The sequence below is a fragment of the Kickxella alabastrina genome (assembly GCF_025024165.1).
Source record: "Kickxella alabastrina strain RSA 675 chromosome Unknown BX661scaffold_25, whole genome shotgun sequence".
NCBI lineage: Eukaryota > Fungi > Kickxellomycota > Kickxellomycetes > Kickxellales > Kickxellaceae > Kickxella > Kickxella alabastrina.
Window position 1 is genome coordinate 124,591 of NW_026251496.1, and position 16,462 is coordinate 141,052.

At 44.0% G+C, this 16,462-nt stretch overlaps 7 protein-coding genes across 7 annotated transcripts; 4 read left to right on the forward strand and 3 right to left on the reverse strand.

Annotated features, from left to right (window-relative positions):
• The first annotated feature begins 119 nt into the window (after window positions 1–119).
• Window positions 120–803, forward strand: BX661DRAFT_187417 (uncharacterized protein). Its single transcript, XM_051537207.1, has one exon. It carries the CDS (start codon window positions 307–309, stop codon window positions 688–690), a length of 384 nt encoding a protein of 127 aa, XP_051389368.1. The 5' UTR covers window positions 120–306; the 3' UTR covers window positions 691–803.
• Window positions 804–808: 5 nt separating this feature from the next.
• Window positions 809–2,165, reverse strand: BX661DRAFT_187418 (uncharacterized protein). Its single transcript, XM_051537208.1, has one exon. It carries the CDS (start codon window positions 2,074–2,076, stop codon window positions 835–837), a length of 1,242 nt encoding a protein of 413 aa, XP_051389369.1. The 5' UTR covers window positions 2,077–2,165; the 3' UTR covers window positions 809–834.
• A 5,069-nt stretch (window positions 2,166–7,234) lies between these two features.
• Window positions 7,235–7,930, reverse strand: BX661DRAFT_187422 (cytochrome b-c1 complex subunit 7). Its single transcript, XM_051537209.1, has 2 exons — window positions 7,717–7,930; window positions 7,235–7,584 (listed from the first exon to the last, which is right to left on the reverse strand). Exons 1-2 carry the CDS (start codon window positions 7,820–7,822, stop codon window positions 7,322–7,324), a joined length of 369 nt encoding a protein of 122 aa, XP_051389370.1. The 5' UTR covers window positions 7,823–7,930; the 3' UTR covers window positions 7,235–7,321.
• A 201-nt stretch (window positions 7,931–8,131) lies between these two features.
• On the forward strand, window positions 8,132–10,279 carry BX661DRAFT_187424 (oligomeric golgi complex component, COG2-domain-containing protein). Its single transcript, XM_051537210.1, has one exon. The coding sequence runs from the start codon at window positions 8,189–8,191 to the stop codon at window positions 10,220–10,222; it is 2,034 nt and encodes a 677-aa protein (XP_051389371.1). The 5' UTR covers window positions 8,132–8,188; the 3' UTR covers window positions 10,223–10,279.
• Window positions 10,200–11,734, reverse strand: BX661DRAFT_187425 (mitochondrial carrier domain-containing protein). Its single transcript, XM_051537211.1, has one exon. It carries the CDS (start codon window positions 11,427–11,429, stop codon window positions 10,275–10,277), a length of 1,155 nt encoding a protein of 384 aa, XP_051389372.1. The 5' UTR covers window positions 11,430–11,734; the 3' UTR covers window positions 10,200–10,274.
• Window positions 11,735–13,020: 1,286 nt separating this feature from the next.
• BX661DRAFT_200387 (glycoside hydrolase) lies at window positions 13,021–13,493 on the forward strand (the record flags this gene model as incomplete). Its single annotated transcript, XM_051538404.1, has 2 exons — window positions 13,021–13,339; window positions 13,372–13,493. 2 exons carry the CDS (start codon window positions 13,021–13,023, stop codon window positions 13,491–13,493), a joined length of 441 nt encoding a protein of 146 aa, XP_051389373.1.
• Window positions 13,494–15,215: 1,722 nt separating this feature from the next.
• Window positions 15,216–16,379, forward strand: BX661DRAFT_165309 (glycosyl hydrolase family 61-domain-containing protein; the record flags this gene model as incomplete). The annotated part of the gene is made up of 1 exon (XM_051533345.1): window positions 15,216–16,379. Exon 1 carries the CDS (start codon window positions 15,222–15,224, stop codon window positions 16,377–16,379), a length of 1,158 nt encoding a protein of 385 aa, XP_051389374.1. The 5' UTR covers window positions 15,216–15,221.
• Window positions 16,380–16,462: the final 83 nt, after the last annotated feature.

The window sequence follows — 16,462 nt, forward strand, 5'->3', positions numbered from 1 at the left end:
CAAAATGAATAGACAATTCAATCCAAAAACAAATTAGCTGTATTGTTATTCGTAACCAACACAATCCACCTGTAAAATTAATTCATATGAATATGAATATTTGATGACAAAACAAGTGGCTGAAACAAAAAAACAAAAAAACATGCATAATAAGTTATTTTCTTTATGAAATTGAAATTAATTTAAATAGCACAAACTCGGCTCAAGACGTGGCGATACGAACCAGCAAAACCAACACCCTTCTCAAATTTCACCCCACGTACCAACCAAGTATATTTTCTATTTATTTTTCACCGTCAGTGTCCAATGTTCCTCAAGCAATCGTCTGTTTTCATCCTCTCTCTGACCGTGGTCATTTCCGCGCTCATTGCCAACCATTCACTCGCCCACGCCAGCAGCGACCTTCAGAACAACATTCAGGCCGCTGCTGCCACTTTACCTCAGCCGACACTCTACGCCCCCCAGAAGTACACGCCCAACAAACCCGGCCAGCATTATGCTCTGGGACGTGCCGATGAGCAAAGCGCAGACAAAGATGAGAGTGATACGGAAAAAAGTGACGGTTCCGAGGATAGCTCGATGGAAGAACGTATCGCCGTTATGAGCCATCACTCGCAAGGCGTGCATCTACAGAGTGATCTGCTGGTTGCCTTCGTGTACGCCGTGGCCGTGGCTGGGATTATCATTTAGAAACTTGTTTAATGGGGATAAAAACAATTATAACCACGTGCGGATCCTAATAACAGCATTTAAATTAATTAATTTTTCTAATGTTTCTTGTTTACAAAACAATAAAACAACAACAAAAATACACCATTATAATATCCTTGTATTTCATTTGCGCTTATTGGACACACCATAATTGATTGAAAATAGCTTACGCGTGTCACACTGCGTAACCACGTTCATGCCTTCCAAGAACCGCCGCATCCGCTCTGTAACCCTCAAGCACTTTACCAAATTCAAAACCTCCAGCCGCCCACACGACGTCGCCACCTCCCTTACACCAATATCTGTCACACCCGCGCAATATGCCACGCTCAACGCCATCAAGCTATCCTTTAAGCAATGAGCAATCGAAAATAACGCTGTATCCTCAATCTGGGTACAATACGTCAGATCCAGAACACTCACAGCACGACACTTCTGCACAAGCTCGCTGACCCCAAAATCTGACAAATTCATAGTCCAAGCGATAGACACGCGACGCACGCCAGGCATATGCTGCGCGAGCTTTGACACTGTAATGTCCGTGCGCTGCCCGCCCGCCAGATTGAGTACCTGCAAGGATGCCAGTTTGGGCGCAAGTCGCTGCAGCATATAGTTACGCGTGCCCTTGCAAAAACTCAGGTCGAGATTCTGCAGGGATGACATGTATGTGTGGTCTGCTGTTGAGGATGCGAGCCGCAAAATGGACGGACACGTGGACATGTGCTGATCATAGCTTGGCTGCGCGCTGTCCATTGTGAGCGAAAGCGCTGGCGGCTCCTCCTGGAACCCGTCGAGCCGCGACAGATGCGCCACCGTGTGGTTGCCTGCTACGGTCGCCGCCGCTGCCTCCACCGCGGCGGAATCTCCTGGTATTCCAACATCTACTGCCGTTATCAGCGGCCTGGTGCAACCCGTATTCTCCGTGGTTCTCGACAGACTGCGCGACCTCTTAATCATTGGAGCCGTTGCCGCCTCCTGCCAACCTTTTCCAGACAAACAACCCGGCTGCTCACTGCGTCGAACTGCCATACAGCTAATAATCGTGTCTAAAAGTAACCCCAAACGCGGATTGTTCCGGTCACATTCCGGCATCCCACTGAACGACAAAGTATTGATGAGTTTGGCGTATGGGCTCGGCGTCTGCCCGCTGGATGTGGATACGAGAGTAAAGGCGAATAGTGATACTTTGCTTATGCGAGAGAAATACGGTTGTTTCCAGAGAAGCGGAATTGCTATTTGCGACCAGCGTCGGCAGGTCAGGATGCACGCGTGGAGTGCGTCCTGGTATGATGTGAGTCTGCTGAAAATGGCCAGTAGAAGTTCTGTAGGAAGTCGCGCACTGGCTGGAATAAAAGTGGCATCCATGTTGTGCTAAGAAATATAAATAAAATAAAAATAAAAATAAAAATAAAATATAATGAAATGAAAAGATAAAGGAATGAAGGAGAATGAAATGCAACGCGTGTTCTTTTTTGTTGGAGTAGGTTTGCTTTTTTTATTGTATGCGCCTGTTATTTTTTTTGTTATGCCCCAAGGTATTTTAAATATAGAAAAATGTGATAAAAAAAGAAGGGATAGAGGAGAGAAAAAAGGGGGAGAATGGTTGCTTACTTCTCACCTTCACTTTTATTTCTTAGGCCTTCAAAGTTGAAACTGCTCTCCAGAAAGAATAAGCAGTAATTAAAAATGTGTGGTAAAAGTTGATGGGTTTTTAAAGAAAATATTTATTCTCCGCTCAATTAGCATGCTCTGAGAAAAATAAAAAGTATATTAGAAAACACTGACCTGAACAACAATATAATTATATACACTATACATAGAAAATTCAACAATAAATACAAGAAATTGTGGCTTGGTAATAGCAATTAAAAATGAAAAAGGATACACTGAATATGGATTGAGGCTTATTTTGGAAACCATGCCAAATATAACTTATTTTTTCTTTTCGGCTGTATACGAAGTGCACATTATTAAAATGTATTGAAAAAACGGTTCAAAAAAGAGAATGGTGATGATGAATGAACTTGACTAAGCCGATACAATTGTTTTGTTTGTATATTATTTCTTAAAAATAATAGCCGGTGCTGACATGCCGGCAATTACTATGCTAATCATTTTTAACTGTATGCCTACAGGTTCTATAGTCTTGCTCGTGTGGGCTCATCAGTGTGTAACACAGTGTCAGCTCTACCATTGTTCATTGCACCATTTGGTGTGTTTTTATTGAACAAAGCCCCTAGTGCGACTTCATCGTAAAATTGAATAACAAAGTAGTGTGGGTCTTGAAGTGTTCCATTGACAATCTGGTAGTCAGTTGTTTTACCTTTAGGGTATCCCATTAACCGTGGAATATCGCCGGACTTTACATTCTTTTTGAAAAACTTGGAATCATTATTATTCATAGCTTTTGCAGAACCCTTGCAGGGTTTTTGGCTAAAGGACAATGTATTTTGCAAGGTATCCCAAGTGACATCGGTATCTTGACTGATAAACTTAATTTTTTTTAGAGCTTCTATTGTTTTTGTAATTATAGCTTTGATTTCATGTGTTTCTTTTGTTTTTCCCCAACTGTATGTAATTTTTTTGTTAATTGAGCATGCAATTAAATAATAAAAATACGTTTCAGAGTCTGACATTAAAGAAATGTATTATATGTGTAAATTGTTTTATATGTGTACGTGTTGTTCTGTTCTATTAAAGCACTATATACGACCGCGCATGTATTAAATTATGAGTTTGGATGAGGAATAACAAGCAGTTGGGAGAAGAAATAATAATAATACTTTTTTTTGGAAAAAAAGGCGCTATCCCCCATTTGAGTCTTTATATACCTGCACATGTGTAACTTTTAGCAGCTACAAAATATTTTAATAAATTATATATTTTTGCAGCACGTAAGGAATAAAGAAAAAAGGAATGTCACCTCATTTTTATTCATCATTCACTTGTGACACACAAAATATTTCTTGCAGTATTCTTGTCTTTGTATTTCTTTGTATTTACATTTTTTTGCTCACAATTTTTAAAAATCAACCTTTGTTTGCCTACACCCTTTTTTATTTTATTTTTGTTGTATAAATTATTGTTAAACAAAAAAAGCAGCTTTCTAAAAAATATTTTCATGTGCGCATACTTTCCATTCATTCTGAACTTTATTTTTGCAATATTATTACAAGAACCCCCAAGAACAATATAAAACGATATAATCCTTTTCTGCTCAATCTACAGTTCTCGCCAATTATTTTTTACATTTATTTTATTTAATAGAGTAGCAGAAATTAGACAGGTGACAAACTAGCAAAGTGGCTAGTCTAGTGTATTTGTGTAATTCAACAACCAATATGTAGCAAAAAATGATTTAAAACAAACAGTTCATGTGGTAGTGGCAGTTGTATTTTTTGGCATGAACGCTGCTGTGAAAACAAATTGTGTGCTCTTCTCTGGTGTTGAAAACTATAGGAGGCTCTTGACCCAGGCCAGCTTTCCTAAAGCTATTTTATTTAACCCCCTTATGGGAACAATGTATATATGATGCATGCTGACTGACTACCTGGGTATAGCTTTGTCCACACCAAAGTGTAACTTTATTAGTTGATGGCGATCAACTGATTAACCAGTCTTGGCTGTTTAGCCACACAAACAATAAGTCACACAGTGACCCAGGCTGAGACCTGTCAGCACACACAGATACATCAGACAGATGTGGGAGCTCAGCCTATGTGTAATAGAAATGGAGCTGGTTATATAATATATATTAATAAAATGAGACTGAAAAAGCTGAAGAGCTTACTATCCAGAAATCGCTGCTCACATGAAATATCATAAACATATTTCATGGGTCTATAATGTTACGTGACAAAGCCCCATTTTTGATGTCACAAATGTCATTTTGGAGGAACTCGAGGAGCGTGTGGACGCCCATTACTATGACAAGAAGCTGGACTTAGCTATGAGGTGCGCCTAGAAGGAGCTGACAAAGCGCAGGCATACAACATTAGTCAATAAACTCCAAGGGGATGCACAGAACAAGCAACAATGTTTGTAAACGAGATCATACAAAACAGCATGATTGGTACAAGGAACAGTGCAGCCTTCAGCTTAAACAGGAAACAAATTGATCATTGATCCCTAAGAAACGCCGATTGTTGATAACTCCAATCTCAACAAACATCCCAAATACCAAATCCGTGACAAGACAAAGGTGAAGGCCTGCCAAAGTGGTCACGGACAAACAGCTATGAAGACGGCAGATATGCACACTAGCTATCTGGCCATGATTGGTGCTCTAGCTGGCAGATCAAGTGCGCAGGTTTAAAAGGCTTATTGGCACCATGGTGGACACTTCCACTACTGGGCAATTAGACCTAGGTCTGAAGAAATCCTGTTAAAACGTTATTGTTCTATAAACGGGCTAAAGATAATATGGTACTATGTATTTAATAAAGCGTATACTATGGGTGCTATGAACTGGAAAGTTAAGAAACAACTATGTGATGTGTGTTACTGTGTGGCTAAAAGGATAAGCAATGTGGTGTAATCATGCCTGGCTGCATTCAGCTCTTGTAGATTAATAACAACAATAATGGCAGGTCAATCAGCTAATCCAACAACCATTACAAACTAAAAATAGATGCTAAAAATGTAAATATTGCTAAAATTAAACAGAAATACACAGGCGCGCAAATTATCAAATAATAAACGGATTGGGTTAAATAGAAATAGCGTTAAAGAAAGTAAATAGCTTTGTATAAGTACGGCTCCTTTCATCAAAACAATAAAAAAGTTTAATAATAGAAGAAAAGCATCCAAAAGTACTTCATTAAAATTTGTTATTTATCTTATTAGTTCAAATGTATAAAGTATAAACTATTATTTACTCATAAAATATCTTTATCTTACAGGTATAAAAGAAAAGGTAATTGTATCCATTTTTATTATTTGCATTTTATTTTATCTCATTTTATTTAATTTATAATTCAAAACATTTAAAGCATATAATACATAATAATGTACGAGGTACAACTTATATATTCGTGTATAGACGTAAAAAAATATCCTAATAATGTAATGATTCAAAGTATTTCATCAGAAGCTACAGTTAAAGATTTTTTAGTAGCTATTAGAAATTATTTAACTAAATATAATCGTTGTACGGAGCTCGAAGCTGATGGTGTTATAAATGCACTTTGCATGTATCATGACCCGAGCAAAAAACACAAATTTCTAAGAGATATAGCTTATAACCCAACTACAAAAATTGTAGATTTGCTAATTAAGTTTGCAAAGGATATCAAACCTAAAAAAGTGAGCGACATATTTTTTATGAACAATGACAATATTGATGGTAAACATATATTGACGCATACTTTTTCGTTTGTGTAATTAATTAAAAATAATAACAATAGTAATGTTGTATTGTATTGTATTGGTGACAATGGTATAATAATATATTATTATTGATGTTGAGAACCCCTCGAAGGGGGGGGGTGGGGGCTGTGAATCAGGCCAGTGACCTGGGCTGAAACCTACAGGCGCATACAGGTGCATCAGAAAGATCCAGGACTGTTATGCTGCAGGTTTCATTGCTGATTTCATTGGTGCTTTATGGGCAGGAAATCAACGGCTCATTTTATTGTATTCAATAGAAACGTTCTGACTAAATACAGGTGTCAACAATCCTCTTACAAGAATTGGTGACCAATGGTTCTTGCTGCCCATGGCAAACTCAACTACATTCATTTTCTCCAGGTGATACAAATAAGGAGCTGGATTCCTTGTCTTCTAAAAAAACCACATTCACTTTTAGAAAATTAGTTGGATAAATAAACAGCTATAACTTTTCAACACCTCTCAATTAACATTGTCTTCCACAAAATTCATCATCTTGTCACGTTTTAAGGATGTCACCCAATGCCCTGATCCAATCACATCAATTGCAAAGCCATTTGGTGTTTATGATTGCACCTGTTTTTGCCAGATCCTAACGATAGTAGAAATTGATAGAATTTCGAGGTGGATCAAAATAGCATTTATTTTGCTGTTGTCGTTTCTTTTGATATTTATGTACATGTGTGCAGCACAGATGTCGTGCAGCTATCGTAGGTTGCTTTTTATATATACTAAGACGCTCTTACTGTGAGGACGAGAACATTGTTTTTTAATATACTTTATCTTTATTATAACAGCGTTTACTAGTAGTTGTCTGTCTCGTCTCTTTACTGGCCCCCATTTGGCCAGGTTTACAATAGCAGTATAAAACAAATGATATTTTCACAAAAAATAAAAGTGGTACCGTGAAAAAAAACATGGAACGTCACTTTATTCTGGACATAGCAAGTAAAAAGAAAATAAAGAACATGTTGCTCTCTATTTATTCTTGGCCGCCTGCTTGCCTCCACAGCTTATTTTATATTATACATTTATTTGGTTTCTATTGCCCCCATGGTCACCCTGTTCATTTAAAATCATTCCTAATGTAAAGGCTATTATATTTTGTATTCAGTTTGGGTTGTTTCTATACGGATAAAATGAAATAAATATTTATTGTTCACTTATTCCAATGAAAAAAGAGAAAAACAATTTGAAAAGTAAATATATATATATATATATTCTACTTTTTGACAAAAGTCATTGAGTTAAAAGCATCACGCTCAACATGTTCCAGACGAACCTCCTCAATCAATGGCTGCAAGTACTTGTAGTCATCCTGGGGTTTAGTCCACTGGGTAAGGGGCAATTCCTGGTGCGAAAGTGACAACTGGAAAGCGCGCTTCTGGCGATACACACGGCCGTCGGTTTCGTCACGATTAAGACGAGCGATGGCTTCCTGAATAATAGGGGTTTCCTCGCGCAAAAGGTCGTCGTACCTCATACCTAAGATAGAAAATAATTATAATGGAATGGGAGGTTTTTTTTTAGTACAAATGTATGCTCATAGTTTCAAAATTAAAGGTTTTTTTGGTATGTTTTTGTGTTTGTATGTTTGTGTGAATGGGCAAATCTTACCGTAGCGGCGGTAACCAGAAAGATTGACCCAGGCGGAGGAGAGAGGGCGGCAGATAGCGCGGAAAGCAGAGTTGCTCTGAACGGCACGGGCGATGGGCTCCAGCATTGTAATTGTAATAAAAAAAGTGTAAATTTGAATTCAAATCGAAAGGGGGAATAAAAAAATTATTAGTGAAAATAAAATTGATTGATTGAAGATTGCATTCCGTTCGTTGTGCGGCAAACTTGCTGCTCGCTTATCGCTAAAATTACAAACCACAGAAAACGAATAAGCATCAGTGTGATTGAACGGGCAGGTAATTCTGTAATCGTGATCAAGCTTTACTTGCAGCTTCCCCAGCCACACAAACCTATCCCCGCTTTCTGCTGCTCAAGCATCTTTTGTCGAGGCGCATTTCATTTTCCTTTCTCATCACAACAAAATAACAATTCGCATTTAAAAAAGCTAACTCATCAAGTTTGGATTCCTTTAATGACGCAGCCGTTCGACGTCGACTCATACGCAGCGGCGCGGCACTCGCAGAGCAAAACGCTCTCGGACGTGCATTCCGAGCTAGCGCATCAGCAAAAGCAGAACCAACAGGAGCTGCACCAGCTGATAAGCAGCCGCTACAAGGACTTCCTCAACCTCAGCACGCAGCTCACCGGCATCGACACGACGATAGCCCAGGAGACACAGCCGGAGCTGCAGCAAATCACGCAGGCGATCCACCACACCCACTCCGACCTCTCCCGCAGACTCGCCCTGATTGACCGCAAGCTCGCATACCGCGCGCGCATTCGCGAAAAACGCGCGCACCTGCGGATGCTGCTGGACATCGCGCAGCTGATCCGGCGCGCAAAGGGCGCAATGCAGGAGAGCAACGAGGTCGACGCGCTGGAGAGGGCGGCGGCGGACCACGCGCAGATCCGCTACTACGTGGCCAAAGCCTCGGACACACCCGGGCTGGCGCAGCACGCCTTTCTCGAGGACGCCCGAAGGCAGTCTGCCGAAATCGCCGCGCGCCTGATGGCCGCCCTCGGCACGTGTCTGGAGCTACGCGTGCGCGCATATGCCGCGCGGCCATCGGCTGCTGAGGCTGCGCCGGTGGCCCACTGCCTGCGCGCGTTCGCAACCGCGGATGCCGGCGCCGAGGCCGAGGCCCTGCTGCGCGCCCACCTGGTGCGCCCGCCGCTGCAGCAGATTATGGGCGCTGTGCGCGCCAAGGGCCTGTCGGTGGACCCGGCGGAGTTCCGCGCGCTGCTGCGCCAGGCGCTGGTGTGCGCGCGGCACCGCGGGCCCCCGCTGCTTGGCGCAGTTGCCGAGCACGTGCCTGGGACCACATACGACCTGGCGCTGCGCGTGTTCTGGCAGGAGACGGCGGCCGAAATCATCCGCGCGCTGCCGCTGGTGTTCGTGCCCGGGTCGCCCGACCTTTTCCACGGAAACTACACGGCTGCGATGGCGTTCGCCGCGGCATTTGCGCGGCTGTTCGGGCTGGGGCTAGACGACCTGGCGGACTTTGCGCGCAAATGGCAGCTCTCGGCGTACTTTTCGCTGCGCCGGCGCCAGATCATCGACGCCGTAGAGGGGCAGGGAGAGGGGCCGGGCGCAGACCCGGCGGCTCCAGAATCGGATCCGCCGGACCCGGCCGTGCGCGCCATCGGCGCCCTGCGGCAGTGCTGGGACGCCCGCGTGGTGCTGCCGCCCCTGGGCTCCCGGTTCTGGCACCTGTCGCTGCAGGTGCTCCAGTGGGCAGCGGCCGCCCTGGCGCTGTCGGCCGAGCGCCTCGGCCGCAGCGGCCCCTCCGCGCTGCTGCAGCTCGCGCACTCTGTCCACGAGCTGATGCAGCACGCGCGCACACTGCCAGCCATGGCGCTGGAAACTACGGGCGCGGCGGCGGACTGCGGCTCGGCGTCGGTGCTGGGCGCCGCGCTGGCGCACGCGCTGCAGCCGCTGGACGCGCTGGCAGAATCCATCCCGGCGCGCGTGGCCGCAGACATCGTCGCACGGGCCTGCGCCCCGCTGGCCACGCAGCTGCGCCGCACCGTGTCGCTGTTCAGGCACACTGGCCGCCCGCCGCCCACCGCCGCCTCCGCCTACGTCGCGCAGCTCTTCAGCGAGCTCGCCACGGTCGAGGCTGCGGCGCGCGAGGCGTACGACGGCGGCTTTGCCGACGAGCTGTGCCTGCGGGTGCGCCGCGGCGTCTGCCACGGCGTGTCTGCAGCCGTGGCGGCCGCGGCAGCCGATGCGCTGGCGGCCGTCAGCAAGACCGAGGCCAGCCTGCTGCGCCTGCGCGGGTCGGCGGCGCGCAGCGCAAGGCCGGCCGCGCTGGCAGCGGACGATGCGCTGGTGCCCGCCGGCGTCGACCTGCGCGGCTCGGTGCCGGGCTCGGACAACGACAAGATCCGCCGCCAGGTGTGGCTCGACATCGCCGAGACCGCGCGGCTGATCTCCGCGCTGGGCGCCCAGCCGCACGCCGAGTTCTCCAGCCTCCTGCGCGCAATCGCCCCCCTGGGCACCTGAGCTTTCATTTTAATTTGATTTTGATTATTAATCCGCACCCCCCCCCCCCACCTCAAAGCACTCGGATCAGCAGCTCGTACGTCAGAAGAGTCATCATGCTGGCTGGCACCGTGCGGATCAGGTTGGTGGCCAGCCCGCGGTAGAATGCCCGCACGCCCTCCTCGCGGTAGATCAGCACCACCGCATGGCAGATGCCCGCGTACTTGAACGGCGCCCGCGTCTGGTTCTGCAGCCGCGTGCGGATGACCTCGTGCGGATACGTGACGCTGGACGCGACCATCTTGGACGCCGCCGACGCCGCCAGGATGCGCGACGACTCCACGTGCGACGAGTCCACGCCCATCCACGCCTTGAGCGCCTCATACAGTGGGAACTGCACGGCCACGTGCGTGACCCCCAGCAGGCTGCTGCCCAGCCCCTTGTAGAACCCGCCCAGCCCCTCCGTCCGCCTAATGACCGTCACCGCGTCCCACATGCTGGAGTACCGGTACTCGGTGAACTTGCTTTGCGTCATGAACCGCGACTTGAGCACCCAGATCGGATTGGTCAGCACTGACGTTGTCGCCCCCGCGCCCATCGCCGACACGACATGCACCCCCGTGTTGCTCACCGTGGGGAACTGCCGCGGCACCTCGCGCTTTAGTGCCTCGTACGCCGTAAAGTAGATTCCCCACGTCGGCAAGTACCCCATCAGCATCGGCGCCAGCCCGCGGTACAGCCCGAGCACCCCCTCCTCGCCCACAATCCGCCTCAGTGTATTCACAGTCCCCCCGTATGGCCGATACCCTGAAATGCCTCCGCTGTTGCCGCTGTACTTGGCCTCCAGCACGCCCTGGTACTGCAGCCGCGTCTTGACCAAGTCCAGCGGACACGTCACCACAGAGGACACGCACCCAGCCCCCGCACCCGCTATAGAGCTCTTCAACGACTGCTGCCACTTGCTTTCTTCCGCCTTGCAGGGCGCCTCGCTTGCTGTGTCGGAGTCTGTTGTATGCACCGCCGATGAAGTGCTGGGAAGAAGCGCCCCTGTTGTCTTGATGTCTGCTATCAATGCCTGTACTACGCATTCCTTATCATGTGAAAAACTTTCCTCCACTGATGTTTTCATTTCTGCTGCCCCTGGTTCTGTTGGTGCTTTATCGGTGTGATCCTTTTCGCGGTGGGGCGGGATGCCGCCCGATGCCCAGTAGTGGTCTCGCTCATGCATCGTTCAATTGATATAACCTGTGTTTTTGTGCGAGTGTGTGTGTGTGTGTCTTAGTGGTTTGAGCAAGGGCCTGCCATATACCAAATTGAGAACAGGAAAGTGAAGAACGGTGGGTATATGCCAATAAAATTTACAAATACAAAAGAGGATAATGAAAAAGAAAAGGAAAAGGAAAAGGAAAAAGATAGAATGCAGCGCACGTCTAAAGTGAGATTTCTCAATTTGGTTGACAAATTTAACACAACGAAGGAGGAAGAAAAAATTGGACGGAAAGATAAACAGCAAAGTGGTAAGTGGAAATGAGCGATGCGGAGAAAAGAAAAATATTGATCCCTTATCGCGATTTTCAACGCCCCTTTTTTTTCCAAAAAAAATAAATTGGGCGCATTTATCCTCACCTCCGGATTAACGCTATGGCGATTGTATTTTTTTCTCTGTAAACGTGTAAATGGCTCTCGAATACAAAATATTTAACATACATAAAAAACAATATTAAATGCGTTTTGGTCTGCATTACCTTATTAGTAAATCCCGCGAGGATTTTGTGCACACCTGTGACCTGTTTCCTGAAGGACTGAAGCTTGTGACAGGATATTTGTATTCTCATAATCCACCCCCCACCACTCGACTGACTGACTGACTGGCTGGCTGTACGCATAAATGGCGTGTGACTTTAAAACAGACATATATTTAGCACTTCAAATATTCAGAGTGAGAAAACAATAATGTAAAAGAAAGCGAGCGCGTGTGCAAAATAAAATCTTATGGCCTCATTTTATAATGCATTTGAATTTTTTTATAAAATATACGTCCAAAGTGCGCTCATGTATCCCTTTTACACCGTTTCCTCGTGATGGATGGCTGCCATGCTATTCGCTCTACATTGTAAAAAATACTTTCACCCTTTATATATTAAACCATGCAATTTCTTTTACTCTACTCATCATTTTCTCCATTCTTTTTTCATAATAAACCCCAATATTCTAGAAGCTTTACTTTGAAATGCCTATTGTCAAAAAGAATCCTCTGCTTAATATTTTTAAAAAGAATAAAAGAAAAACTGTACTTTCCTACACTTATTTTTTATGGAGGGTGTAGAGAGAATAAAAAACGAAAATAATATGCAAAAATTATTTTTGCCAACTATAAGGTTGGAACATATTTTATTTATATTAGTATACCTTTTCCTATTCCATTTTTTAATTTCACTCTCATTTATATTTTCACATATTTCGCAATTTTTGGTTTACTCGTCTACTTTTGTATTCCGCACGCATCTATATTTTTCTAGTTTTTTTAAAACATTGCTATCTGTTTAACTGGCTGGTCCGCTTAAACAGTTTATTTTTATTTTTTATTTCAGACACAGCCTGTCTATTGCAAGACCTTATCCATTTTAAGTTCAATAAATGAAATCCTCGTTCATCTTTTTCCTTGCTCCTGTGCTTTTTGCCAGCATGGCAGCAGTGGCAAACGCGCACACAATCCTGCTCACGCTCACAATCGACGGCGCTGAAAAGCCCGCCGGCCAATGCATTGAGCCCTATCCTCCCAGACAAACCAGTCCCGTCAAAGACCCTCTTCTTCCGACATGACCTGCGGTATCCCCGGCAAAAGCAAAGATGCCGCGCTCTGCCCTGTCGAAGCCGGTTCAGAGATGCGACTCCAGTTCCAAAACTACGACGACCCTTCAAGAGACGATTGGGTAATTGACAAATCCCACAAAGGCCCTATCCTGGTCTACTTGGCTCCACTGGAGTCTGCCGGCAAGGGTGATGTGTGGTTCAAGATATTCGAGCATGGATACAGTGATGGTAAATGGGGCACCGATTTGATTCGCGGCGATAAGGAGGGAAAACTCACTATCACTATCCCTGCAGATATCAAACCTGGCGACTATTTGCTACGCAGTGAGTTATTGGTCTGCACGAGGCTTACATAGATTATGCAAAGGATAAGAATAATGGTGCCCAGTACTTTATTAATTGTGCCCATATCACTGTTTCTGGCTCTGGAACCTCCGTACCCAAGGCTAGCTATTCCAGGTATCTACAAGACCGCTGACCCAGGCATTTTTTCGACTTGTATGATGGTAACAAAAACCCCAGTTATACCACCCCTGGTCCCAAGCTCTATGTTGCAGGCTCCTCTGGCTCTGTAACATCCAACAATGACCTTAGCTCTAATGTGCCTAACTCCAGCTCTAGCCCTAGTTCGAAAAAAACTAAACCCACTAGTTCAGTCGCATCCGATGAAAACGACAATACATTGCAAGCACAGGGAAATCCCAAGGCCGTCGAGGTTGTAGCGGATAGCTCCACATCTGCCACAAAAAAAACTAAATTAGACTGCCTCAACAAGCGTCGTCGTAGAAGAGCTATAAAGACAATGATGTGAAAGTAGTTTGTATGCTTTTATTTATAAATATTATTTTGTAGAATAAGTTATCTTTATTTTTGTTGTTATTTCAGTACCAGCTTGAATCAAGTGCTCCTTATTCCTCGAGGCTGGCAGTAAAACTGAATATGATATATGGAATGTAGATGGCACAATACATATTGCATTAAATATAAACAAAACAAAATGATTTAATTGGCACGCAATATGCCCCTCCTCTACAAAACATCAACCATCCACCCACCCAATTTTATAGTAGTATATACAAGTTTGACATTCATTTTGTTGTCTCTCTATTATTGGTAACACTTGTTGTCCGCAGCTCATGCATAGTATAGATAGCGCACATGAATTATTTGATTATCAGCGGACCCTCCTCGATTTGGACCACACATGGACCTGCTTGCTACATGATTTTAATGATTGGTACTGAAATGTGCCAAGCAACGGCAGCGCACACATGATTACCCTAAAAGGACCACATGGCTTTAAGCACTTTTGTAAGCGCGGATAATACCCCATCATAATAATTTTTGGTACCATTAAAAATAAAATAAAACCAAGCTTTTACTCCCAATGTCACCGTGCCTATTAGTTTTCATTATTAAATTGTCTACTATGAATTGTTCCCACCCGCACCTTAAAAAATAATGATGGGGACGACAAAATCATTATAAAAACAACCAAATACAAATGTACTCATGTGTGCGCATACACATGGTCGCATGCCAAGTTTTAAAAGTGTGCCTATAATAAAATTTTCTCACATACACTTGATAAACATTAACTAAAATGTGTTTATTGTTGCGTTCCCATGATTGGTAGGAGTATGCCAATCAATTGCCTTTTTAAATACATTTTACCTTTCAATCCTTTCAATTTTTGGCCCTTTGGAAATTTGGCCCTTTGTAATTTTTTATTTTTTATTTTTTCATTTAATAATCCTAAAATATTTACATCAGCATGTGCACAGTCGATCAAGTGTTTTATTTTTTTTGCACTACCAGTACTATTATTTAGTACTGGCCACATATACTTTTAAGTATAATATATATTGTCATTTTTGAGCTATTTATTTGAACGGGCGTACAAAAACTACTCGAGTGTTTTTTGCCGATTATAAATTTGGAGCATAATTCCACAGATTATTTTCTATCTATCCCTATATCTCAACAATATATTTTATTTATTTATTTTATAAATCACTCGGTTATATTTGGTTCTGTTATCCAATTTTGTACTCTATACACATCTGTTTTTAGTATATAGTCGTCCTTTTGTATTACTATTATTATATCTGTTTAACTGGCTGGTCCGCTTAAAAGGTTTTATTTATATTTTTATTTCAGACACACCCTTGTCAACTATCATTCTGTCCATTCCCAAGTTCAATAAATGAAATCCTCGTTCATTTTTGTCATTGCTCCTGTGCTTTTTGCCAGCATGGCAGCAGTGGCTAACGCGCACACTATCCTGCGCACGCTCACAATCGATGGTACTGAAAATGCCGTCGGCCAATGCATTAATCCCTACCCACCAGGTGATCCAACTGACCCCGTCAAAGACCCTTCTTCTTCCGACATGACCTGTGGTATCCCCGGCAAAAGCATAGACGCCGAGCTCTGCCCTGTCGAAGCCGGTTCAGAGATGCGACTCCAGTTCCGAAACTATGATGATGAGTCAAAAGAGGACTGGATTATTTCTAGCTCGCACAAAGGCCCTATCATGGTGTACTTGGCTCCGCTAGAGTCTGCCGGCAAGGGTGATGTGTGGTTCAAGATATTCGAGCATGGATACAGTGATGGTAAATGGGGAATAGACCTAATTCGCAGTGATAAGGAGGGAAAACTCACTATCACTATTCCTTCAGATATCAAACCTGGCGACTATTTGCTACGCAGTGAAATTATTGGCCTGCACGAGGCTTACAAAGATTACGCAAAGGATAAGAATAATGGTGCCCAGTACTTTATTAATTGTGCCCATATCACTATCTCTGGCTCTGGAACCCTCGAACCTAAAGGCTACCCTATTCCAGGTATCTACAAGACCACTGACCCGGGCATTCTTTTTGACTTGTATGATGGTAACAAAAACCCCAGTTATACCATCCCTGGCCCTAAGCTATATAGTGAAGACTCACCTAAAGATGTAACAGCCAAAGCAATAAGCAAAGCAGTTTCCAGTGCAGTGCAGTTTCTAGTGCAGCTACTATTGTACCTAATGTTAAGGTTAATGAAGCCAATATATCATCAGCTGCTGCAAGCTCGGATAAGGAAGCTGATTGCGACGGGCATCATAACCACTGAAGCTGATTGGCAACAGCAGTTGAATGGGCTAGTTTTTTTTGCAAATCCACATTTCATTATTTCCATTATCATATTTTGTGTAATAAACCGACTGCTGTATTTTACAGGTACTTATTACAAATTAGATGTGCAATATTTTTTACAAAGGGGTATAAATCAAAAAGGATATTTATTTCTTCTGGAGAACAATTCCTGGCTGCCCGATAGCCATATCTTTTATATATTCTCCTTGGCACATAAATAAACTAATAAAAACTTATCATTTCTTAATTGCCACACGCGTAATCAATTAATCTCAGTAAGGCAATATGCAATACATGTGCCTAA

What these genes read in the sequence shown, in the direction of transcription:
- BX661DRAFT_187422 (XM_051537209.1), bottom strand. Translation starts at nt 7,822, where the DNA reads ATGCTGGAGCCCATCGCCCGTGCCGTTCAGAGCAACTCTGCTTTCCGC. An exon ending in TTCTGGTTACCGCCGCTACG is followed by an intron (nt 7,585 to 7,716) that starts GTAAGATTTGCC and finishes TTTCTATCTTAG; the next exon opens with GTATGAGGTACGACGACCTT.
- BX661DRAFT_187424 (XM_051537210.1), top strand. Translation starts at nt 8,189, where the DNA reads ATGACGCAGCCGTTCGACGTCGACTCATACGCAGCGGCGCGGCACTCG.
- BX661DRAFT_187425 (XM_051537211.1), bottom strand. Translation starts at nt 11,429, where the DNA reads ATGCATGAGCGAGACCACTACTGGGCATCGGGCGGCATCCCGCCCCAC.
- BX661DRAFT_187417 (XM_051537207.1), top strand. Translation starts at nt 307, where the DNA reads ATGTTCCTCAAGCAATCGTCTGTTTTCATCCTCTCTCTGACCGTGGTC.
- BX661DRAFT_187418 (XM_051537208.1), bottom strand. Translation starts at nt 2,076, where the DNA reads ATGGATGCCACTTTTATTCCAGCCAGTGCGCGACTTCCTACAGAACTT.